Source organism: Protopterus annectens, chromosome 16.part0, assembly GCF_019279795.1.
Source record: "Protopterus annectens isolate FY-2018-M chromosome 16.part0, PAN1.0, whole genome shotgun sequence".
Classification (NCBI taxonomy): Eukaryota; Metazoa; Chordata; order Ceratodontiformes; family Protopteridae; genus Protopterus; species Protopterus annectens.
In genome coordinates, this window is record NC_056750.1 from 611,403,625 (window position 1) to 611,429,743 (window position 26,119).

Sequence of the window (26,119 nt, forward strand, 5' to 3'; positions counted from 1 at the left end):
AGAATGTGTGCCCCCGTGCTTGTTTATATACCACATGACCGTGGTGTTGTCTGTCTTTATCAGTAGTTGTCCCGGATGAAGTAAGTCCTTGAAGGCTGTCAGGGCATTTTGAACAGCTAGCATTTCTTTTTGATTGATACGTAGATGCATTTGGTTTGAGGACCATGTGCCCTGAATGCATCTTCCTGCCATGTGGGCCCCCCAGGCATAATCTGATGCATCCGTTGTTAGTGTCTGCCTGGCTGGGGGTAATGTGAATGGCTGTCCCTTGTTCTGGTGACAAGCCTTCGCCCACCATCGAAACTCCTGTTGCAGGCAGGGAATGAGAGTAATCATTGTTTCCAGGCTGTGGCAATGTTGAGTCCAAACACTTTTTAGGAACCTTTGAAGTTTCCTCATATGCAGTCTTGCATATGGAATTAGTAGGATGCAGGATGCCATGAAAGCCCAAAGCTTGCAGAATTTTTCTTGCATATAACTGGGCCTTTGTCGCTAACATTCTGAAATAGGTAGTCAGTTGCCTTACTTTGTCTGGCGTGAGATAAGCCATCTGGGCGGTTGTATTTAAGCTTGCACCCAGGAATATCATCTCTTGAGAGGGTACTAGTTTTGATTTCTTTTCGTTGACTGTGTACCCTAGGCATGTTAGAAGTTTTTTTCACAAACGCCAGATGCTGAAGAAGAATGTCCTTGTTCTCTGCTTGAATTAGGCAGTCATCCAAGTAAGGATATATTTGTATTCCTCTTTGTCTGCAGAATGATCTTACTGGTGCCAGGCACTTTGTAAAGACCTTGGGCGCAGTAGATAAGCCAAAGGGCAGTGCAGAGAATTGGTAATGCATTGAGCCAGCCCTGAATTTGAGGTATCTTCAGCATGATTGTCTGATTAACAAGCCAAGCAGTCTTGCCCAGCATGGGCAGAAGCTGCTGTACAGTCAACATTTTGAATTTTGGTATATCCAGGAATGTGTTCAGAATAGATAGGTCCAGTATTGGTCTCCAGGCCTTGTCCTTTTGGGGTACCAAGAAGAGTCATGAGTAAAATCCTTGTCCCTGCTCTTGCTCTGGTACTTGTTGAATGGCCCCCATGTCCATGAGGGATGAGACTTGTTTTTGCGCCTCTGCCCATTGATTTTTTGGCAGATATGGCCAGCCGTTTGCCTTTGGCAGGGTATGGAAATGGAACTTGTAGCCTTGTGACACTATATTTAGAACCCACTTGTCCTGGGTTATAATGTGCCATTTCTGAGAAAAAAGTGCTAATTTCCCCCCTAAGGGTGCTGCCAGGAGATAAGTGCTTGGTGCAGGCAGGGGGGAATCATTGGGACTGTTTCCTGTATGGTTGTGATTTGTCTTATCCAACTTTGGAGGTAGAAGCACCCCATTGCTTTGACATGTATGAACCTTGCACCTGGGATCTGCCTCTAGGGCATCTGGACCTGCCCCTTTGAGATCTGTCTGACACAGGAAAGGACCAATTCTTTGTAGGCCAGTGTCTACTAAACCTAGGTGGCTGTACTTGTAAAAAATCTTTGACAGTTTGCATAGATTTAGCTTTGTCCTCCATTTTCTTTAACACCTCTTCTGCTTTAACACCAAATAAAGTATAATGCTGTAAAGGTGCATCTAATAATTTAACTTTGACATGATCAGGCAGATTTTGTTCTTTTTACCAAGCATGCCTCCTAATTACAGAACCCGTAACTGCGGCCCTGCAGGAGGCCTCCAAAGAATCAAAACCACATTGCAAAGTATGCTTTCCAACTTGTTGAGCTGCATGCAATAAATCCTGCATTTCCTTGTTTTCTGCACATTCAAAGTTTAACAACATTTTCTGTTTAAGCAATGTCATGACATGTTGCTGATATTTGAGGATATGAAACCGACAGTTTAAGGCCCTTATAGCCAAGGTAGCAGATGTGTACACCTTTTTTCCCCCATCTATCCAGTGCCCTAGAATCTCTGTCAGAGGGGGTAGGGTTTTTTGCAGCGGAACCCCTAACTCCTTTGGGACCCTGTGAAATAGTTTCTGGGTCTGCAGCAGGGTTTTTAAAAAAGAAATTATGAGAGTCAGGAACCCTGTAATATCTGTCTGGCTCAACAGGAGCTGGAGGTAATGAGTCAAGAGTCAGACTAGGCTCCGAAAACACATCATCTACAATATCTAACACAGGAGGAATGGCTAGAGGCCTGTGTTGAGGTAGTAAAAGGAAATCCCTAAGCCTCTTTTTAGATTCTGAAAAATCTTGGCTCTCCCAGTGGAAATACTCCCTCATGGTATGCAAGGTTTCCCCAAAAGAATAGTCCTCTGGGGTGAAGAGAATATTCCTGATCAGAAGAGGGATCAGAAGAAACAGAAACCTGATCTGAAGATTCATAGTCAGTCTCTTGCCTAGGCCTCTTATCAGGAGGGGGATGGGAACCCCTGATCAAGGAAATCAAGTCTTCGGCCATTTTGAGCATCTGTTTTTTGGGCATACAGGCCTGTACACGTGGCTCTTGAGTTTGTTTCTTTGCTTTAGAAGGTGCTTTAGTCTTTGCCTTTGAAGCTGAAGTCTGTTTAATGTAAAGATGTTTAGGTCTGAATACAACCTCAGAAGCCAGTGCCTGCTCAGCGGCTCTGGACCCATCTGAGGGAACAGTGTCCAAGGCTCCAATACCTTGAGTTTCCAGCGGCATAGCCGACACTACGTAGCAGGTGTCAGGGGCTGCAAAAGCGCCTTACTGAGAACCGCTGACTGGCTTAGGAGAAGCTTCTTCATCGGTTTTGGGCCTCGGTTGTTTATCTCTCTCCTTTTCTTTGCATTTTTTGTGAACTCCGGTAGTCAGATGGCTATCTGACGACATTCCTGGATAATTAAACCGGCGTCCAAAATAGTTTAAGGCAAAATCATACCGACGCTTAATAGTGCGTTGGTTAAATCTAGCACAAAACCGACAACTAGAAACGTTGTGAGCAGGGCCTAGGCAAGGAATACAGTAAGAATTAAAGTCCTTATGAGGTATTTGTTTTCCACAAGAAATACAATTATTAACTTTTTCTGACATCGATCTGGAGCAAGAAAAAAGTTTGCCCAACGGGTACTTAGTTTTATTGAAGACTTCGGGTCTGAAACTCGAACACGAAAATCTCAGGAGTCGGCCGACCAGCACTTGCGAACTGCTTCTACTTCGGGCACCGCGCGGCAAGAAAGACTGAAGAAAATGGCCTTGGCTACTTCTTTTATACCCCTGATGACCTGATGTCAGGGAAGGGGCAACAGCAGCCGTCACAGGACCCAAGGCTTTGGAATTCAGGCCGACTGAGGGCAACCTGCCAGCAGGATTACCCAAATGTAATGACTGCAACAGTGAAACACGAAGAACATCTGTACTATGATCTTCGTGTTTCACTGTTACAGTCATCACACACGGGTTTATTCCCAAAGCTGAGGAAGGGTGGAGGTAGTTAAGAAATATTAGGGCTGGCTAGCAGGCCTTTTAAGACTGCTGTAACAAATCCAGCTCTAGATTTAGAAAAAAATAGGCAAGTGGTAATGCTTGGTGAAGGTGTGTACAGAACTCCAAGCTGCAGCTTCCAGGATGTCCCTGGTGGGGACTCCACTGAGAAATGCTGTAGAGGTTGAGATAGCCCTAGTGGAATGGGTTCTGATCCCGTGGGGTAGGTTTTACATGGTGTTTGTAGCAGAAATGGATGCAGTGTGCTACCCACTTGGAGATGGTTTGCTTTGAGATGGCCTTGCCCTTTCCCCCTGAAGCAAAGCAGACTAGCAGCTGGTCAGATTTTCTGAAAGGTTTAGTCCTGTCAAGGCAGAACCTAAGCTGCTGTGCACGTCCAAGGAGTGCAGGATCTTTTCCCCTTTATTCTGAGGATTAGGGAAAAAGTTGGTAAATGGATGGATTGGTTTAAAGCCACACTAGATACCACCTTGGGCATAAATGAGGGGTTAGTCCTCAGGGAAACCCTGTCCGCATGGAAGATAATGAAGGGTTCCACCACAATAAGGGCCTGCAACTCGCACACTCTTCTTGCTGAGGTGATGGCTAGATGTAAGGCTGTTTCCCAAGAGAGGAATTTTAACTCTGATGTATGAGCAGGCTCAAAGGGGGGGGGGGGGAGTGAGCTTCTCAAGTACAAATTTAAGGTCCCAGCCTGGAGTGGGAGCTCTCCTCGGGGGGGGGGGGTCTTAAATTGTTAGCTCCTCTCAATAACTACTTTAAAACAGGGTGAGAGAAGAGGAGTGGCTCAGAATTGTAATGAGCTGAGATGACAGAGGCATAAATCTTAATTGAAGAGAAGGATAGGCCTTTGTGGAGTAGTTCTGCTAGATAATCTAGGATTTGAGGCAAGCTGGGCACAGTTGTGTCCTTTCCCCAAGACGGGCTCAAAGAACAGTATCTTTTCCACTTTTCTGAATAGGATTTCCTAGTACTAGGCCTCCTGACCTCAAGGATGACATCCAGCACCTGTTTGCTGAGGGTTGCTGGTGATGTATTCAAGGACTCTGGTGCCCCCCACCTGTGGATCAGAAGCTTGAATAATTTGTGTTCCAGTTTCCACTCGTGTGGGTCCATTAGATTTCTGCTTAAGTCATCTGCCAGTGAATTTAGTTTGCCTGGCAGGAATTGAGCTTGCAGGTGCACCTGATTGCTTAAGGCTATGTTCCACAGAGCCATGGATAACCTGCAGTGTGGGCAGGAATGAGTTCCCCCCTGCTTATTTATGTACCACATAACTGTGGTGTTGTCTGTCTATCAAGAGTTGTCCTGGAAGGATAAGGTATTTGAAGGCTGTCGGTGCATTCTGTACAGCTAACATTTCTTTTTGATTGAGATGCAAGTGCATTTGACTTGGGCTCCATTTGTCTGCCATGTGAGCCCCTATGCATAGTCTGATGCATCTGTTGTCAGGGTTTGGGCAACGGGGGGTTGAATGAAAGTGAGTCTCTTGTGGTAGCAGGCCTCTGCCCACCAAAGGAACACTGTCCTTAGGCAAGGAATGATGGGAATCACTGGTTTCCAGGTCCTGAGAATGTTGACACTAGAGACTTTTTAAGTACCACTGAAGTTTCCTCATATGCAGTCTTGCATATGGAATTAGTAGAATGCAAGAAGCCATGAACCCTTGGGCTTGCAGTATTTTTCTTGCAGACAGCTGGGTTTGGGTGGCCAGTAGATTGAAGTAGTTTGTCAAGTAAACCTGCTTTTCTGGATTGAGGAATGCCATCTGGGAAGTTGTGTTCAAACTTGCTCCCAGGAATACAATCTTTTGGCTGGGTAACAGATGTGATTTATTTTCGTTGATGGTATACCGCAGAGAAGTTAGAAGTCTCTATACAAATGTAAGGTGCCGAAGTAGCAATTCCTGACTGTCCACATGAATCAGGCAATCATCCAAATATGGGCAAATTAGAATTTTTCTCTGCATGCAGTATGCAACGGCTGGAGCCAGGCATTTTGTAAATACCCTGGGCGCAGTAGATAAGCCAAAGGGAAGTGCAGACAACTGATAGCGCATACAGCCTGACATGAAACATAGATATTTCCTGCAAGATTCCCTTATGGGGATGTGCAGATAAGATTCTTTTAAGTCTAGGGTGACCAGCCAGGAGTCTTTGGCTAGCACAGGAAGCAGTTGTTGGAGAGTAAGCATTCTGAATTTTGGAACCACCACGAAGGTGTTGAGAACTGACAGATCCAGGATAGGGTGCCAAGAGTTTTCTTTTCTGGGCACGAGAAACAGTTTGGAGTAGAAACCTTGTCCCCTTTGCTCTGTTGGAACAGGTTGAATAGCCTTGATACTGAGAAGAGAAAATACTTGCTTTTTGGCCTCTGCCCACTGGTTTGTGGGGAGGTCTGGCAATCTGCTTGGGGTTGGCAGTGAGTGGAAGTAGAATCTGTATACCTGGGATACAATGTTTAAAACCCATCTGTCCAGGGTAATGTACTCCCAGTTTTTTGCATGCAGGGTGAGTTCTCCTTCTAAAGGTGCAGGTACTAGGGCAAGGCTGGGAAGGATGAAGGACAAGTCACTGTGAGCTTTTTCCATAGGATGGTGGCTTACCACTCCCTGTTTTTGAGGTGGGAGCACTCCATTGTTTAGATATCTGCATACCCTGAGACTGTAGTCTTGGTGGTCTGCTGCCCCTGGGTTTGGACTGAGAAGGTCTGGGAGGGACTGGAAAAGACCATTTTTTTGAAGGCCAATGCCTACTGACTCTAGGTGGCTGTACCTGTAAGAAATCTTTAACAGTTTGCAGAGATTTAGCTTTTTCCTTCTGCTTTAGTGCCAAACAAATGTTCTTGGTTTAATGGAGCATCTAGTAATTTTGTTTTGACATGGTCTGGCAAGATTTGTTCATTTAGCCAAGCATGCATTCTAAGAAGAGACCCAGTAACAGCAGCCCTGCAAGATGTTTATAAAGCATCAAACCCACACTGCAAAGTATGTTTTCCAATTTGGTTTGCAGAATGCATTAACTCTTGTAAATCTTTATGTTCTGCAAAATCAGGAATCAACATAATTTTTTGTTTAATTAGTTCCATAACATGTTGCTGGTACTTTAACATGTGAAACTGGCAATTTAAAGCCCTGATGGCAAGAGTAGCAGAGGTGTATACCTTCTTCGCCATCTGTCTAAAGCCCTAGAATCCCTGTCCGAAGGGGTAGGGTTTTTGGCTGTAATAGTCTTAATGCCTTTAGGTCCCAGGGAGATGGTCTCTGCATCCGCAGTAGGATTCTTAAATAGAAATTTGTGAGAGTCATGTACTTTGTAGTACCTGTCAGGTTTCCTAGGAGCTGGTGGCAAAGTATTGGAGGTAAGACTGGATTCCATGAAGACATATACAATTTCCAAAACAGGAGGGATAGCTAGAGGCCTGTGCTGGGGCAAGTTTAAAAATTCCCTGAGTCTCTTTTTGGACTGTGGGTAGTCCTGGCACTCCCAGCGGAAATGCTCTCTGAGGGTATGTAGGGTTTCACCGAAAGACAAATCCTCTGGTGGGGAGGCAGAGGGAATGGAATCCTCTGCATCAGAATCCTCATAGGTACATAAAGGTACGTCCTGGTAATCTGAGGGATCAGACTCATCGGACTCATGATCTGAAGAATCAGAAGGAAAATAAATTCTTTGTCTTTTAGAGGGGGAAGGCTGGCTTCCCCTAATTAAAGTAATAAGGTCTTCATCCATTCTAAGCATTTGTTTCTGTGGCATGGGAGCTTGAGAATGCACTTTGGTCGTCAGTTTCCTAGGCGTAGTGTGGACACTGGACCTGAGAAATTCGGTAGTTTTAGACTGAAATGGAGTAGTCGGTTTAATACAAACATCGGAAGGTCTAAATACACCCTCAGAGCTGGTGCCTGCACAGCAGCTCTGGACCCATCCAAGGTAGAGACATCCGCAGTTTCCATAGTCGAAGAAGCATCTCGCGGCATACCGGACTCCAAATGCGTCTCAGTAGAGGCCTCAGGTATCAGGGGCTGCGAAAAGCGGCTCACTGAGTACCGGTAGACTGGCGAATAGCTTAATGGAAGCATCATCGGCAGTTTTGGACCTATGCGGCCTGTCTCTGTCTTTATCCTTACGTTTTTTCAGAAGATCGGTAGTCGGACAGCTTATCGAAGCCATTTCAGAAAACGGAATGTGAAAGAATTTAGCGAAAAGATCGCCCGACGATGAATAGTTTGAGTGTTGAACAGGGCACAAAAGCGACAGCGAGGGAGGTCATGGTCTGGGCCTAAATAAGTGACGCAATAAGAATGAAAATCTCTGTGAGGTATTTGCTTTCCACAGGCAAGACAATTATTAATTTTTTCTGATATCAGTTAGAGCAAGAAAAAGGGATCCCAAACAGGGTACTTAGCTTTAGAAGACTTCAGGTCTGAAGCTCGAATAATGAAAATTTCAGGTAGCGGCCAACCGGCACTTAGGTTCATAGGTAGGTACTAGGCTATCTGCCCGAAGGCATTTATAAGCCTAGCCAGAATGTGTTGGCTTTCGCTGCCCGCTTAGATTAGTTCCCTGTGCCTCTGTCCAGCAGAGCCACTGAAGTGATCCCCGGGGTAAACTTTCAGTTTCCCATCCACTCATCAAGGTTTCTCTTGAACAGTGTTAGTGAGGAACTCTGCCTAATCTAGATTGGAATCTTGTTCCAAAGCATGGGAAGTCTCTGGGACAGGAATCTATCCCTCCAGCACGCCCTATTTATTGTTGTGGTGAGGTTTAGATCCCTAGAGCGTGCACCTCGAAGGGGTAAGGTTTTCTTTAGGTGGAGCATGTCCATCAATTCTGGCTTGGACACAGGCTTGTATGTCAGGGAGAGAGCATATCTGAGTAGGCGGTATGCAACCGAGTACAGCTGGAGTTTCTTCAGTCGAGCTGCATAGGGCATCTGTTTGAGGCCAATGATCCTCTTGGTGAGGTACTTCTGTGGTCTTTCCAGCTCCTGCAGGTGTCTTGTAAGGTACATCCCAAATGGGGCATTGTACTCTATGATGAGTCTGATAAGTTATGAGTAGAGGGACACAATGACCTCTTTTGATCTGGATGCGAACCTTCTGTGATTAGGTGGGCCACATAGAAGGATTTTCTAACCACTTTGGTAATGTGATTATCAAAGGAGAGATTACTATCTACTTGGGTCCCCAGATCCCTTATTACGTCTTTCGTATTTAGGGGACTACTACCTATGTGGTAGTTTGTGGGTACTTTGTTTTTTCCAAAGGGGATGACTATGCACTTTTTGGCATTTAGCTTGAGGCCATGATTTTGACACCAGGTATCCATCTCATTGAGACCCTTTTGGAGAATATCTGTGTCAGCCGGAGAGTCAATTATAGCCCCCAGTTTGCAGTCGTCTGCGAACTTGGTCAGCCATAGTCCTCCTGTGCTTGCCTGTACCTCAGAGAAGTATATACCAAACAGGAGGGGTCCTAGGACTGAGCCCTGAGGAATGCCACTTGTAACACTAGCTCCCGCAACTCTCACCACGTGGGTTCTATCCGTGAGCCAGTTGGCAACCCATCTTGTGACATAGGGGTTTATGTTCAGGCTGGTGAGCTTGTCCATTATACCAGAATGGGGAATGGTGTCGAAGGCCTTTGCAAGGTCCAGAAAGGCTGTGTGTACCACCTTTCTCTTGTCTATAGCCTTGGTAACCGTCTCAAAGAAGACCACCAGGTTTAGGAGGCATGATCTGCCCTTAAAGCCGAACTGGGTAGTGTCCAGTGTTTGGAGGTTCCCAATGTCTCTGTTAATGAGTTCCATGATGATGATGCGCTCCATAGCCTTGCAGACCAAGCTAGTCAGGCTTACAGGGCGATAGTTCCCAGGGTCTGTTGTGGCTCCACCTTTGTGGAGCGGAATAACCGTTGCTGTGCGCCACTCTGTGGGTATGTTGCCTGTGGAGAGGTTGAGTTTGAAAAGTGTGTTTAGGTGAGGGTTTAGTTAGTCTTTGAGCTTGTGTAGGATGCAGCCTGGGACACCATCCAGTCCACTGATGCTGTGTTTTTGGCTTTAGACAGGGCTGTTTTAACCAGTGTGTCTGATTTCTGGGGCTCTACATTCTTCTGATATGGTTATGGGCGCTTTTGGGGGTGAGAGGGGGGTGAAGTTTGCGCTGAGCCTGTCTGCCAGGATGTTGGCAATAACGGTCGTTTCAGTGTATTTTGTGCCATTCTACAATAACTCCAAGCAGATCTGAGCATTGCCACTTAGATTCTTGATATAGCTAAAGAATGCCTTGTGGTTATCTTTGGAGTCCTTGGCAATTTTTCTTTCGAAGCTCACCTTGGATGATTTTATGAGGGATTGTAGTTTCTTGCTGATACTAATCAGGGATGTCTTCCCTTCTTGGGATTTTACTCTTTTCTATACTAGTTTCCTCCTTCTGTTGTATAGCTTCTTTATCGCAGGAGTCCACCAGACTGGTTTCCTTTTCTTGGAGGAGTGAGTCTTGGTTTTGCTTGGGATAGCACGATCCATGCATTCTTGTATGTGCCCATAGAATGCATTAGTAAAGGATTTTGCAGCTTGGACAGCGTTATCCTTTAGCATGGGGGCTTTGAAACTTTCCACCTCAGTCTTAAGTAACGTGAAATTTGTTTTTGAAAAGTTTTTCATGGTGGTTTCCTTGTCCGGGGGTGGGGGCGGAATGTGGATATCCAAAGTGATTGGTTTATAGTATCCAAAGTGATTTGTTTATGGTCAGATCTAACCAGCGAGAGGTTGACCTCCGGTGTGGAACACTGGTCTCCCATATTGGTGATGACCAGGTCCAACATGTTGTCACCTCTGGTGGGAGTGTTGACCAGTTGATCCAGGGCGTTTGAGTTTATAAATTCTAGGAAATGTTGGGCAAGGGAGTTAGTACTTGAGTAGTTCTCCAAGTTAAAATGCTTGGGTAATTGAAATCACCCAATATTAGGGTGTTAGGTAGGACCTTTAGGTTTCCCAGTGTTTCCAGAAATGCGGAATGGGGGTCCTGGGACATGGTGGGTGATCTGTAGCGAGGTACAATTTGAACTGCAGTTTTGCCCGTTGTTAGTTGCACGTGGATGATCTCTGAAGCACTGTGCTGTGCCACTAACCCGGAGGTGTGGGTATCCTTGATGAATATGGATATGCCCCCGCACTGTATTTCGGTCCGGGTTCTGGGGCCGAAATGTATGGTATGAGTTCTAGCCTGGTAGTGCTGGGGTGATCTCTGGAGCCTTAAACCAGGTTTCTGTTACTGCACATATATCAGTTTTCTCCATACTGAGGAGTGTCTCGAGTGTGTGCATTTTGAGGTTTAGACTTCTGGCACTGAGTAGCATTACCCTCAGTTTTTTGTTACTTGTGCTATTTACTGCAGTGGGTTTTTCTTTTTTTTAAGCCTTGCCTAAAAAAGGGACTATGGGGGTGGCAAGAGCCTTGGTCAGTATTCGAAAGCCTAAGTGTGAGAGGTGCAAGCCATCTCTAGGGAAGCAGCATGTCTTGTCGAGCATGTCGTCCCAGGCTGACACACACTGGATCCCCTTTGAATGACAGCAGAAACTTAGCCAATTGTTGAAATTGATCATTTTTTTTCTTTATTCTGAGGTACCATTCTTGGTGAGGGCAGGATGCTACTCAGGGTCAGGGTCACACCAGCCTGGGCTACTTGATCAGAGAGTTCTTCCATGTCTCTTTTCATGTAGTCCAGGGAGGTACGTCTCGGGTCATTCACACCAACATGAACAATGACAGCGTCATATTTGTACTTGTTCTAGAGTGACCTGAGTACTTGTGTTATGTGGCGGATCCTGGCACCTGACAGGCAGCTAACAGTAACCTTCTGCTTGTCCAGCCTAGTGAGTGGGACGACAGTGTGCCTGACTACACAGTCACCTATTACTAGTGTGTTAAGTATGTTATTTTGCCTTAAGGGCTGTGACTGTGCAGCACACTGATTTTGTGTTTTATGTGTTGTCTAGTTTCTGACGGGAAGTGCAGGTTGTTTGGGTGTCTGCTTTGGAGATCTGTGATGCTTTTGCAGGTTTTTATTTAGAGCCTCCTAGTATGATTTTGTGTATTTATGTGTATTTTTGCCAGTGCTGGTTTAGTAGGTCTATGTGAGGCTGGAGTTGTGGTGCAAGTGTTAACCTTCTACTCTTGACTGTCTGTTCCAGTCTTGGGTGGAGAGAGCTTAGCTTCCAGTTTGGCTGTATAATTGCATCTCTCACATATGTTAGTGTTTTGTGGTAGGAGGAAAGGATTGTCTGTGTACATGAGGCAGTTGTAACATTGCCTCAGGATACCCAGATTCACCAGCTGGACTGGAGTGTGCACCTGAAGTTGCCCTTTGGTCATGCCTGAATAGTAGGGTGAGTTGCTTAGTCGTTTGGTTGGTGAGGGGTGAATAAAGAACCTTGCCCTGCTGGGCAATCAGTGTCAGGGTATATTAGTGCTTGCTATTAGGTCTGAGCAAGTGCTGGGCTGAAAGATGCTTTTTGAGTGCTTAGGTTGAGAGTTAGACTAGTTTCAAAGGAAAAACTGAAGAGGAGACTTAGTGAAGCCAGGAATAATTTAACCGTAGCTAACCGGCACTGTCCGGTGTGCAAAACCGTGCAAACAGGGTTTTTATAGTAGGGAAATGAAAGAGATAGAAATTAGCCCAAAATGGCAAATAATAATCTATTTAGGCCCTTGAGAAATGACTTGGGGTCAGCTGTTGGGATTTTTAAAAATATATTTGTGCGAGTCAGGGACCCTGTAGTACCTGTCTGGTCTTCTGGGAGCAGGAGGGAGGACGTCTGGAGTTAAGCTAGATTCATGAAAAACAGCATCCACCACATCCAGGACAGGGGGGATGGCTAAGGGTCTGTGTTGTGGAAGTTCCACAAACTCTCTGAGTCTCTTTTTAGACTGAGGGTAGTCTTGACTCTCCCACTGGAAATGCTCCCTTAAGGTATGCAGTGTTTCCTCAAAGGAAAAATCTTCTGGGGGGGAGAGGTTGAAGTAATGGATTCTTCTGCATCAGAATTCTCATATGTGGAGAGGGGGTGCATGTCTTCATAGTCAGATGCATCGGATTCATCTGACTCTTGCTCAGACAAAACTACTGGAGACGGATCTCTTTCTTTCTGACAGAGTGGTATGGCTTCCCCTACGCAGCATGACAACGTCTTCTGCCATTTTAAGCATTTAAGACTGAGGCAAGGGAGCAGGCACCCGAGAATGAGTAGTCAGTTTCTTTGGTGTGTTTAGATCCCTGGGCCTTAGAAATTCGGTTTTCGAAAGAACGGCAGTCGTGAAAGAAGGTGTGGTTTTAAGACGGGATTCGGTGTTGCGAAGGACTTCCTCAAAAGCCGGTGCCTGCACAGCGGCTCCAGACCCATCCAAGGTGGAGAGATAACCACAGGATCCTTAGACGAAGAAGAGTTCTGCGGCATACTGGACTCTGAAAGGGTCTCAGTAGAGGCCTGCGAATTAACTGAAGCGGGCATCAGGGGCTACAAAAGCTCCTCACTGAGTTCCGGAGGACTGACGACCAACTTAACAGAAGCATCGTCAGAAGGTTTGGTCCTATGCGGTCTGTCTCTGTCTTTATCTTTTATTTATCTTTGTTTTTATCTTTAAGCTTTTTTGGAAGATCTGTTGTCTGATGATTTACCAAAGCAATACTGGAATTTGAGGATGGAAATATATGGCTACGATAAGGGCCTGACGATGAATAGTCCTGGTGTTAAACAAAGCACAGAAGCGACAATGATGGTCGTTGTGGTCTGGGCCTAAACAAGTGACACAGTAAGAGTGTAAGTCCTGGTGCGGCATTTGCTTTCTGCAGGCGAGACAATTATTAACTTTTTCTGACATCGGTTAGTGCAAGAAAAAAGGATCCCCAACAGGGTACTTAGCTTTCAAAGACTTCAACTTCAATTCAGAAACGAAAAATCAGGTAACGGCCGACCGGCACTCGTGCAAAAGTACAGTTGTGTACACTTACCATAAATGTAGATGTTTCGAGTCTATTCACTGTTGCAGTCATCACATTTGGGTTATCTGCCTGCAGGTAGCCCTCAGCTGGCCTGAATACCAGAGTCTTTGGATTTCTGCGTTGGATGCTGTTGCTCCTTCCACAATGTCAGGGATATAAAACATGCAGCCGACACCATTACATCAGTTTTTCTTGCCCCAGATGTCAGGTGCCCCCACAATAGGAAGCAATTAAATGGTATGGAACACCTCCAGCAAAAAGCAAATACACATGATATAATACATTCCAAATAAGAAGAAAAAGTAAAGGCAAGAGAAGTCAGGGGGCTGGAGGGTGGGTAACCAGGACTGCAAAAGTGAATACACTCAAACATCTACATTTATGGTAAGTGTACACAACTGCACTATGTTCTTCGTGTTTCACTGTTGCAGTCATCACATTTGAGTTGATTCCCAAAGCTAAGGAAGGGTGGAGGCAGTTAAAGCGCATTGGGGCTAGCAATCAGGCCCTGTAAGACTAATGTGGCAAATCCAGCTCTAGATTCAGAGAAGACAGGCAGGTGGTAATGCTTGGTGAAAGTATGTACAGATCTCCAGGTAGCAGCTTCCAGGATGTCCCTGGTAGAGACTCCTCTGAGAAATGTTGTAGAGGTAGAGGCAGCCCTGGTGGAATGTGCTCTTATTCCCCGTGGGGTAGGTTTTCCATGTTGCATGCAGCAGAAATGGATGCAATTGGCTATCCTTTTGGACATGGTTTGCTTTGAAATGGCCTACCCACTCTGCCCCTGCAGCAAAACTAATTAGCAACTGATAAGATTTTCTGAGAGGCTTAGTTCTGCCCAAATAGAATCTACGCTGTCTATGCACATCCAGAGAATGCAGTATCCTTTCCCCTTTATTTTGAGGAATAGGGAAAAAGTAGGCAAATGAATGGACTGGTTTAGTGCAACACAGACACCACCTTTGGCATAAAGGATGGATTAGTCCTAAGGTAAACCATGTCCACATGAGGGCATGCAGTTCAGACACTCTTCTTTCTGAAGTGATGGCTAGAGGTAAGGCCGTTTTCCAAGAAAGCAATTTCAACTCTGCTGTAGCAGCAGGCTCCAAGGGGGGGGGGGGGGGGGTGAGTTTTTCCAATACAAAGTTAATGTCCCAGGCTGGAGTGTGAGCTCTCTGGGGGGGGGGGGGGGGGCTTTAATTTTTGGCCCCTCTAAGGAATTGTTTTAGCAGGGGATGAGAGAAGACGGGTGTCTCGGTATTATGCTGTGCTGAAATGGCAGAGGCATGAACCTTAACTGAAGAGAAGATAGGCCCTTGTGGAGCATTTTTCTTAAATAATCTACAATATGGGATAAACTGGGCACTGTTGTGTCCCTCCCCGGAGCCTGGCTCCTGGAACAGTATCTTTTCCACTTTTCTGAAAAGGATTTTCTAGTACTAGGCCTCCTTGCTTCAAGAATGACATCCAGCACCTGCTTACTGAGTGCTGCTAGAGGTGAGCTCAGGTAATTAACCAGGCTGCAAGGTTTAGGGTTTGAAGCTGAGTGTGCAGAATCTGGCCCGCTTGCTGGGACAGCAGGGAAGGGGTCTGAGGCAGGTGCCATGGTTGTAGCACTGTCAAACTGCACAAAAGAGGATACTAGTGCTGGTGTGGCCGGTCTGGGCCAATCAGTATTGTCCTTGGCTTGTCCTGTTTGATCTTTAGTAGAACCTTTGAGAGGAGAGGCAGAGGGGGAAAGGCATAAATTGAGAGGCTTTCCCAGGTACAAAACAGGGCCACTTTCCAAGCTTGACTGTGGGGAGTTCTGGTGTAGAATTTGTTCAACTGGTAGTTCTGAAGGGAGGCAAACACGTCTACCTCTAGTATCCCCCATTTGTTGCTCAAGAGCTTGAATATTTTGGGTTCCAGTTTCCATTCGTGTGGGTCTATGAGATTTCCGCTTAAGTCGTCTGTCAGTGAATTTACTTTGCCTGACAGGAATTGAACTTGCAGGTTCACTTGGTAGTTCAAGGCTGTGTTCCACAGAGCCATGGCAAGTCTGCAGAGTGGGAAAGAATGGGTTCCCCCATTTTTGTTTATGTACCACATAACTGTGATATTGTCTGTCTTTACCAATAGTTGTCCTGGAAGAATAAGGTCTTTGAAGGCTGTCAGGGCATTCTGTACAGCTAACATTTCTTTTTGATTGATATGCAGGTGCCTCTGTTTTGGGTTCCATTTGCCCTGAGTGCAATGCCCTGCCATGTGAGCCCCCCATGCATAGTCTGATGCGTCTCTTGTTAGGGTTTGGGCGGCAGGGGTAGAGTGAAAGGGCCTTGTTGTGGTAGCAGGCCTCTGCCCACCAAAGGAACTCTGCCCTTAGACAAGGAATGATAGGAATCATTGTTTCTAGGTCCTGAGAATGTTGACACCATAGACTTTTTAGATACCATTGAAGTTTCCTCATATGCAATCTTGCATACGGAATTAACAGAAAGCAAGAGGCCATGAACCCCAGGGCTTGCAGGATTTTCCTTGCAGATAGCTGGGTGTTTGTGGCCAGTAGATTGAAGTAAGTTGTCAAAATAAACCTGTTTTTCCTGGAGTGCGGAATGTCATCTGGGAAGCTGTGTTCAAGTTTGCTCCCAGGAATACAATCTGTTGGCAGGGTACTAGGTGTGATTTTGTCTCGTTTATGGTGTACGCCAGTGAGGTTAGAAGTCTCATTACAAATGCCAGGTGTTGTAATAGCAAGTCCTGACTTTCTGCCTGAATCAGGCAATCGTCCCAAGTACGGGTAAATCTGAATATTTCTCTGCCTGCAAAATGCAATGGCTGGAGTTGGACACTGTGAATATCCTGGGTGCAGTAGATAAGCCAAAGGGAAGTGCAGAGAAAGTACAGTTGTCTACCTACCATAAATGTAGATGTTCGAGTGTATTCACTGTTGCAGTCATTACTCTTGGGTTATCCTACTGGCAGGCTACCCTCAGTCGGCCAGAATTCCAAAGTCTAGGTCAGGCATCAGTTGCTGTCGCCTCTTCCCTGACGTCAGTGCGCCAGGGGTATAAAAGATGCAGCCAACGCCATTTTCTTCAGTTTTTCTTGCCCCAGATGTCAGGTGCCCCCAAATTGGTAGACTGAAAAATATGCCAAAAAAAATGCATGCACAAAAATAACATTTCCTTTATCTACAAGCAAATACACCAAATAAGTTGTATAGGATAGAGAAGTGCAGGTAAGTCCCAGCAAGGAAAAGGGGGATGGTGGGTGGGTAACCTGGACTGCAACAGTGAATACACTTGAACATCTACATTTATGATAGGTACACAACTGTACTATGTTCATTGTGTTTCACTGTTGCAGTCATTACTCTTGGGGTGAATCCCAAAGCTGAGGATGGGTGGCTGGGCTAAATAGGATTAGGAAAGGCTATGAGGCCTTGCAGAAATGCGGTGGCAAAGCCTGCTCTGGACTTAGAGTAAAGAAGTAAGTGGTAGTGCTTTGTGAAGGTGTGCACTGAACTCCAAGTTGCAGCCTCTAAGATATCTTTGGTTGGTACTCCTCTGAGGAAGGCTGATGAAGTGGCTGCTGCTCTGGTGGAATGAGGCCTAATGCCCTTAGGCACTGATTTGCCATGTTAAAAATAGCAGAAACGGATGCAATGGCCTATCCATTTAGAAACAGTCTGTTTTGAGATAGCCTTTCCTTGTGATCCTGCAGCATATGACACTAAAAGTTGCTCAGTCTTTCTGAAAGCTTCAGTTCTGTCCAAGTAGAAGCATAACTGCCTGTGTATGTCCAAAGAATTCAGAATTTTCTCACCCTTGTTCTGTGGATTTGGATAAAAGGTAGGCAAGTGAATGGTTTGGTTGAGGGTCACACTGGACACCACCTTAGGCATAAATGTAGGGTTTGTCCTCAGAGAAACCCTGTCTGGATGGAAAATGATGAAAGGTTCCACAGCCATGAGTGCTTGTAACTCCGAGACTCGCCTTGCAGAGGTTATTGCTAGGAGCAGAGCTGTTTTCCAGGATAAGAATTTTACATCTGCTGCTGATGCTGGCTCGAAAGGAGGCAGTGTGAGTTTTTCCAAAACATAATTGAGGTCCCAGGCCGGAATTGGTGCTCTCCTTGGAGGCCTAATGTTTTTGGCCCCTCTGAGGTACTGCCTTATTAAAGAAGGAGAAAAGATTGGTGGTTCCGTATTGTAATGGGCTGAAATGGCAGAGGCATGAATCTTAATAGCTGAGAACGAAAGGCCTTTGTTCAGCATCTCAGTTAGGCATTGTAAAATCTGAGGGATATTTGGTACACATGTGTCAATGCCTTGTTCCTGGTTCCAAGCACAGAATCTTCCATTTTTCTGCATAAGATTTTCTGGTACTGGGCCTCTTGGCCTCCAAGATAACATCCATACCAGCTTCTGAAAGAGGAGTGTTTTGAATGGCTACATTATCCGCCATGCTGCCAGATTTAAGGTCCTGAGTTGGCTGTGCAGGATCTGATTGTTTTGTTGGGTCAGCAAGTGAGAAGTCTGAGGCAATATCCATGTTTGTCATTGAGACAAGCTCTTTAGGATTGGGTACCAGTGCTGGCGTGGCCAGTCTGGTGCAATCAGTATCATTTTTGGCCTCCCTTGTCTGACCTTTAGGAGTACCCTGGGAAGGAGAGGCAGTGGGGGAAATGCATATACTGTTAGGTTTTTCCAGCTGAAGGATAGGGCGTCCACTTTCCATGCTTGCTTGTGATAAATCCTTGTGTGAAATCTCTGCAATTGGCAGTTGTGAGGGGAGGCATATAGATCTATGTCTGGGCATCCCCATTTCCTAATTATCATGCTGAAGACTGGTGGATCCAGTTTCCATTCGTGGGGATCCATGAGGTTTCTGCTTAGTTCGTCTGCCAGAGTATTTGTTTTTCCTGGCAGGAATTGTGCTTCCAGGTGAACTTGAAAAGCCAATGCTGTGTCCCATAAGGTCATTACTTCTCTGCAGAGGGGGTAGGAATGTGTACCTCCCTGCTTATTTATGTACCACATGACCGTAGTGTTGTCCGTCTTTATCAGTAACTGTCCTGGATGAAGCAGGTCCTTGAAAGCTGTCAGGGCATTTTGAACAGCTAGCATCTCTTTTTGATTGATGTGAAGATGCATCTGGTTTGCAGGCCATGTGCCCTGAATACATTTTCCTGCCATATGGGGCCCCCAGGCATAATCTGATGCATCCGTTGTCATCGTCTGTCTGGCTGTGGGTAAACTGAATGGCAGACCCTTATTGTGGTGACAGGCTTCTGTCCACCATCGAAACTCCTGTTGCAGGCAAGGAATGAGTGCAATTACTGTCTCCAGGCTGTGGCAATGCTGAGTCCAAACACTTTTTAGATACCACTGTAGTTTCCTCATATGCAGTCTGGCATAAGGAATTAGTAGAATGCAGGATGCCATGAAACACAAGGCCTGCAGGATTTTCCTTGCAGATAAGTGGGTTTTTGTTGCTAATTTCTTGAAGTAAGTAGTCAGTTGCTTTTGTTTGTCTGGCATGAGATAAGCCATCTGGGCAATTGTATTTAAGCTTGCACCCAGGAATATTTTCTCTTGAGAGGGCACTAGTTTTGATTTCTTTTCGTTTACTGTGTTCCCTAGGCCAATTAGTAATCTTTTTACAAACGCCAGATGCTTTAGAAGAATGTCTTTGTTCTCTGCTTGTATTAGGCAGTCGTCCAAGTAGGGATATATTTCAATTCTTTTTTGTCTGCAAAACGAAATTACTGGAGCCAGGCATTTTGTGAAGACCCTGGGCGCAGTAGATAAGCCAAAGGGCAGTGCAGAGAATTGGTAATGCACTGAGCCAGCTATGAATCTGAGGTATCTTCTGCAAGATTGTCTGATTGGGACATGAAGGTATGCCTCTTTTAGGTCCAAAGTTACAAGCCAAGCCTTCTTGCCCAGCATGGGCAGTAGCTGCTGTAGAGTCAGCATCTTGAATTTTGGAACTTCCAGAAATGTATTTAGGATAGACAGGTCCAGTATTGGTTTCCAGGTTTTGTCCTTTCCGAGTACTAGGAAAAGTGTGGAGTAAAATCCTTGCCCCTGCTCTTGTTGTGGTACTTATTGAATGGCCCTCATGTCCATGAGGTCTGTAATTTGTTTTTGTGCCTCTGCCCATTGATTGTGTGGCAGGTCCTGCATTCCTTTTGACTTTGGTAGTGTGTGAAAATGGAACCTGTAGCCTTGGGACACTATGTTCAGGACCCATTTGTCTTGGGTAACCATTTGCCAATTTGATGAAAAAAGTGTTAGTTTTCCCCCTAAGGGGGCTGCCAAAAGAAAAGTGCTTGGATCTGGTAGAGAAAAGTAATTGGGACTGTTTCCTGTAAGGTTGTGATTTCTCTTCTCCGCTTTTGGAGGTAGGAGCACCCCATTGTTTAGGCCTGTATGAGCCTTGGGGCAGAGATCTGCCTCTGGGACGCCTGTATCTGCCTCTTTGTGGTCTGTCTGATTCTGGAAAGGACCAATTTTTAGAAGGCCAGTTCCTGCTAAACCTGGGTGGCTGTACCTGTAAGAAATCCTTGACTGTCTGCATGGATTTTGCTTTATCCTCCATTTTTTTCAACGCCTCTTCTGCTTTAGTACCAAACAAAGTGTCATGCTGTAATGGTGCATCTAATAATTTTGCTTTAACATGATCAGGCAGATTCTGTTCCTTTAACCAAGCATGCCTTCTAATCACAGAACCTGTAACAGCGGCCCTGCAAGAGGCCTCCAGTGAATCATAACCACATTGCAATGTATGCTTTCCCACTTGTTCAGCTGCATGCAATTAATCCTGCACTTCCTTGTTCTCTGAACATTCAGTATTTGTCAACAATTTCTGTTTAAGCAGTGACATTAAATATTGCTGATATTTAAGCATATGAAACTGACAATTTAAAGCCCTTACAGCCAAGGTAGCAGAAGTGTAGACTTTTTTCCCCCATCTGTCTAGAGCCCTAGAATCCCTATCAGAGGGGGCAGGGTTTTTTGCAGTGGAAGCTTTAACCCCTTTGGGACCCTGAGATATAGTTTCTGGGTCAGCAGCGGGGTTTTTATATAGGAATTTATGAGAATCTGGGACCCTGAAGTATCTGTCTGGCTTAGCAGGTGCAGGGGGTAAAGAGTCAGGGGACAGGCCGGACTCTGAAAATACATCATCTAGAACAGGTGGAATAGCAACTGGTCTGTGCTAAGGAAGTAGCAGAGAATCTCTCAGCCTTTTCTTTGATTCAGAATAATCTGGGCTCTCCGAGTGGAAATGCTCCCTCATGGTATGCAGGGCTTCCCCAAAAGAATAATCCTCAGGAGGAGAGGCTGAAGGAATGGATTCTTCAGCATCAGAATCCTCATAGGGAAGCATGGAGTAATCCTGTTCAGAAGAGGAATCAGAAGAAATAGAAACCTGATCAGAAGAATCATACTCTGTCTCTTGTCTAGGCCTCTTTTCAGGAGGGGGGATGGGAGCCCCTTATCAAAGTAATTAGATCTTTGTCCATTTTGAGCATCTGCTTTTTTAAGCATGGAAGTCTGAGTAGGAGAATGCTGTACTTCTTTCTTTGTCTTTAGAGCTGCTTTAGTCTTTGAAGCTGAAGATGGCTTAATATATAGTTGTGTTGGTCTGAAGACACCCTCAGAAGCCGATGCCTGCTCAGCGGCTCCAGACCCATCTGAGGGAATGATCTCCGAGTGTCCAACACCTTGAGTATCCAGAGGCCCAGTCGGCACCACGTGAGAGTCAGAAGCGGGCTGTGGCTCTGAGGTAGCGGGCGCTAGGGGCTGCGAAAGCGCCTCACTGAGAACCGGCGACTGGCCTAGCAGAGGCCTCGTCGTCGGTTTTGGACCTCGTATGCCTATCCTTTTCCTTGTCCTTGCGTTTTTTGTAAACTCCGGTTGTTGGCTGTTCCGACGGCATTATATAATTAGATTTTCGGCCAAAGTAATGAAATGCAAAATCGAACCGACGCTTGATAGTGCGTTGGTTAAATCTAGCACAAAACCGCCAGCTAACAACGGTGTGGTCAGGAATTAGGCAAGGAATACAGTAAGAGTGAAAATCCTTATGAGGTATTTGCTTCACACAAGAAATACAACTGATAACTTTTTCTGACATTGGTCTGGAGCAAGAAAAAAGTTTCCCCAACGGGGTACTTTGCTTTAATGAAGACTTTGGTTCTGAAATTCGGATTTGAATATCTCAGGAGTCGGCCAACCAGCACTTGCAAACTGCTTTTGCTTCGGGCACAGCGTGGCAAGTAAGACCGAAGAAAATGGCGTCAGCTGCATCTTTTATACCCCTGGCGCACTGACGTCAGGGAAGAGGCGACAGCAAGCGATGCTGGACCTAGACTTTGGAATTCTGGCCGACTGAGGGTAGCCTGCCAGCAGGATAACCCAAGAGTAATGACTGCAACAGTGAAACACTATGAACATCTGATAGTGCATGGAGCCCGCCCTGAAACGTAGGTATTGTCTGCAGGATTCCCTTATTGGGATGTGCAGGTAAGTTTCTTTCAAAGTCTAGGGTTGCCAGCCAGGCATCCTTGGCTAGCATAGGAAGAAGCTGTTGAGTTAGCATTTTGAATTTTGGAACCACCAGAAAGGTGTTGAGAACAGACAGGTCCAGGATAGGACGCCAGGAGTTTTCTTTTCTGGGAACCAGGAACAGTCTTGAATAAAAACATTGTCCCCTTTGTTCTCCTGGGACAGGTTGAATAGCCCTGATACTGAGGAGAGAGAGCACTTTTTTTAGGCCTCCGCCCACTGATTTGGGGGGAGGTCTGGCCATCCACTTGAGGTTGGTAGTGAGTGAAAGTGGAATCTGTATCCTAGGGAAACTGTTCAAAACCCATTTGTCCTGGGTAATGAGTCCCCAACTTTTTGCGTGCAGGGCGAGCTTTCCTCCTAAGGGAGCAAGTAGTTGAGTAGGGCTTGGAAGAGTTAAGGATAAGTCTTTCGGCTTTTCCAGGTTAGGGGTCGCTACAGCGGAACTCCCGTCTGCTAATGATTGGCAGTGGATTTGTCTCAGACTATGGACTAAAGATACAGTAATCTAGCAACCATGACAATTTCAAACTGCAGTACTTTGTGTTTCAGTCTACAAGACAGAAATCAAATAAGCAGTTATCTATACACTAAGTATTATGTACTATAACACTAGCTATTTAAGACATGTAGTAAAGGGATCCTCCACATCAGCTGTACCTCCATATTGTGTATCTCAACAAGGGTAGGTTGTCCTTCCGAAGGCAAGTTTGGCAGAACCTTTAACAGCTGACCTCCTGGACCAAATTTTGCACAAACATGAGGGACTGTAAACTTCTCAGGCGTGACTGGCCTTGGAGGAACTACAAGAAAAAGAGAAACATAAATGCAAACAAGTTCCAAAGTACATACAAATACAACATTCACTTCATACCTTTATAAATGAATCAACAGAACAGGTAAAGAAAACATCTAAAGAAATAAGACAATGAATAAAAAGCTTGAAGCTTACACAGATTTCTGTGATGTAAAGCTTGGTCTTCAGAAGATGCAGAAACAAACAGTTACATAAACATCATACAAGTACTAGATCAAAACTCAAACTATAACAGTGAATCTTTGCAGCAGCTTGCATTTCCACAGACGGAGCATAAACAAACATAATGTACTCAGCAAAAAAGTGCATCTCTGTTGCCCATTTCCATTCTTCAACTCATGGGTCTTGAATCTGAACTCAGACCCAGCTCGGCTGCTTTTTCCAGATTCACTGGTCCAACTCTCAAGCTCCTCCCCTTTACCTATAATCCCCCACTATCCTAACATACCTCAGATCGAGTTTGCTGTCCCTAATAATACATGGTTGATACTATAAGGAATTTATAAAGCAGAAACAAAGAAAAACCTGGAGCTCAAACAAGGAACAACAGTTTCCAAAGTAATATCCCTTACTTCTCTCCAGGAGTAAAGCAAAGGGTGTTGCGAGAGTGGGAAGTTGAGGAAGAATGAAAATGGACAACACAAATGCATAGTTACGGTGAGTATATAATAAGAAGTTATGTACTCAACATAACGTTCCATCTGAGTAGGTAGCTTCATTTGTCTGTAACCTGTGGGTCTTGGATCCGATATCGGATCAGAGCCGGCAACTTGTTTCATAGCTAATGGATCAGAGCTCCTCGCTCCTCCCCTCACCCATAATCCCCTGCCAACCCTCCATGACCTCAGATCAAGTTTGCCCCTCAATATGTACCCAAAAAGGGTATTCCAACTTACACAGATCCGCTGAAGGCCAGGGGGAAGGAGGGGGGGGTGGATGCAGACAAATGAAGCTACCTACTCAGATGGAACGTTATGGTGAGTACATAACTTCTTAATCTGAAGTAGGGACTTCATTTGTCAGCAACCTGTGGGACAGAGTCCCCAGCTACCTGAATCTTGGGTGGCCATCATGGAAGGATATTGCGGAGCACCGCAGAGCCAAAGGATGCTCTCCCTCTAGAAATCACGTCCAGTTTGTAGTGGTTAATAAAGGTATGAGATGAGGCCCAAGTGGCTGCTGAACAAATATCATCCAATGGAACTCTAGATTCGAAGGCCGCAGAAGTAGAGATGGAACGAGTGGAATGTGCGCAAACTCCTTCAGGTGCGGGTCTCCCAGAAGCTTGGTACGCTAACAGGATACATTGTGAAATCCAGCGTGATAGAGATATTTTTGATATTGCTTTTCCCAAATTAAATTTGGCAAAGGAAATGAACAGCTGGTCGGATTGTCTGTGACCAGCTGTTCTATGAGTATAAAAACGTAGCTGCCTATGAACATCTAATGAGTGCAGCTTGTACTCTCCTTTATTCTGATATTTAGGAAAGAAAACAGGTAAATTTATGGATTGATTTATATTGGTTTCTAATGCTATTTTGGGAAGGAAAGAGGGATTGATCCTGAGGTACACTCTGTCCGGATGAAAGATCAAATGAGGAGGCTTCACAGAAAGAGCTTGAAGCTCCAAAACTCTTTTCGCAGAAGCAATGGCTACAAGAAATACTGTTTTCCAGGACAAGTATTTGAGATCTACTGAAGCAGCAGGTTCAAAAGGTGGAGCAGTCAGGGCTTGAAGAACTAGTGAAAGATCCCAAGGTGGTACGGCTTCTTTTATAGGGGGTCTAAGCAAAAAGGTGCCCTTGAGAAAGGTTTTACACAATTTGGCCGACATCAAGGGCCCTGTGTCATGTCCCACATGGTAATGGGAGATGGCAGCCAATTACACTTTGACAGCTGAGCAACTAGCGCCTTCCTGAAAAGGTTCGGTAGGAAGTCTAATATGGATGGAAGAAGAGCCGTATAAAGGGATCTAGATTATGATGCTCCGCCCAGATGGAGAAACGTTTCCATTTACTGCGGTACACTTTCCTGGTGGAGGACTTATGCGCTGCCACAAGGATGGCTTTGACTGGTGAAGAGATACTGGGAGTCCTAACTAGGAGTGGAACTGGAGCAACCAAGCTGTCAGCTTCAGATTGTCCAGATTTGGGGTCGGTAAGTCCGACGGATGGGAGATTAGATCCGGACTGGGATCCAGAATCCAAGGGGGATTCACTAGGTGAGACCACAGGTAAGTGAACCAAATTTGCCGAGGCCAGAATGGGGCAATGAGGATCATCCTGCTCCCCAACCGCGAGGCTTTCTGTAAGAGTTGCAGCATCAGGGGTAGTGGAGGACAGGCATAAAGTAGACCTGGTGGCCAAGCATGCACCAGAGCGTCTCTTGGGGTTTCCCCTGGAGGGGGAATCAGAGCGAAGAAATTGCTGCATTTGGTGTTTGAGGGAGAGGCAAAAAGATCGCAGCAGGGTTGCCCCCATATTGCGAATATCTGCTTCGCTACTAGTGGGTTGAGAGACCACACATACGGGGTAAGAAGGGTGCGGCTGAGTTTGTCCGCTAGGATGTTGGCCCGCCCCGGAATGTGCGTTGCAATCAGAAAGCGGTTGGTGGAAATTGCCCATTCCCACACTCTCATGGGGCTTCGCGGCATAGAGGGTAAGACCTGGTTCCCCCCGTTTGTTGATGTACCAGACAACCGACATGTTGTCCGACTGAATTGCAATCGTTCCTACGGGGAGGAGATTCTGAAGTGCTTGCAATGCGTACAGCACCGCTCTCATCTCCAGAACGTTGATATGCAGGGAGGTCTCGTTATCGTTCCACGTGCCTTGGACGATCCTGCTTGAATAATGCCACCCCCCACTCGAGGCGGGAGGCGTCCGTGGTTACCGTGGCGAGAGGGGGAGAGGTGCAGAAGGGTCAGCACGTATGGAGTTCCGGAGCATGGAGACACCAAAATAGAGCCCTCCTGCAAGCCTTGCTGATAGCAATGGGGTGATGGAGAGGAAAAAAAAGAAAGGACCATTGTACTAGAAGGGTCCATTGCAGTACCCGCATGTTCAGACGGGCGCATGGAAGGAACGTTATCGCTGCCGCCATGGAGCCCAGCGCCCTCAGGACTAATTCCGCCGGTGGGGTCTTTGATTGGAGGATAGCCCGCACATGAAGTTGCAAATTCCGTAGTCGTTCCGACGTCAGAAAGGCTCATAGATCTCTGGTGTCTATTCTGGCTCCTATGAATTCTAAGACTTGTGTCGGGGCCAGAAAGGATTTGTCGGCATTGA

The 26,119-nt window shown here is 45.8% G+C and overlaps 1 protein-coding gene across 1 annotated transcript in view; it reads right to left on the minus strand.

Moving 5' to 3' along the window:
• The window catches only part of SEC16A (SEC16 homolog A, endoplasmic reticulum export factor), a gene marked incomplete in the record, with an annotated part of 1,997,470 nt that overhangs the window by 1,573,588 nt on the left and 397,763 nt on the right, over positions 1 to 26,119 (minus strand). The window contains 1 exon segment of the mRNA XM_044058481.1: positions 22,676 to 22,818. Within this exon segment, the coding sequence (XP_043914416.1) occupies positions 22,676 to 22,818 (143 nt within the window).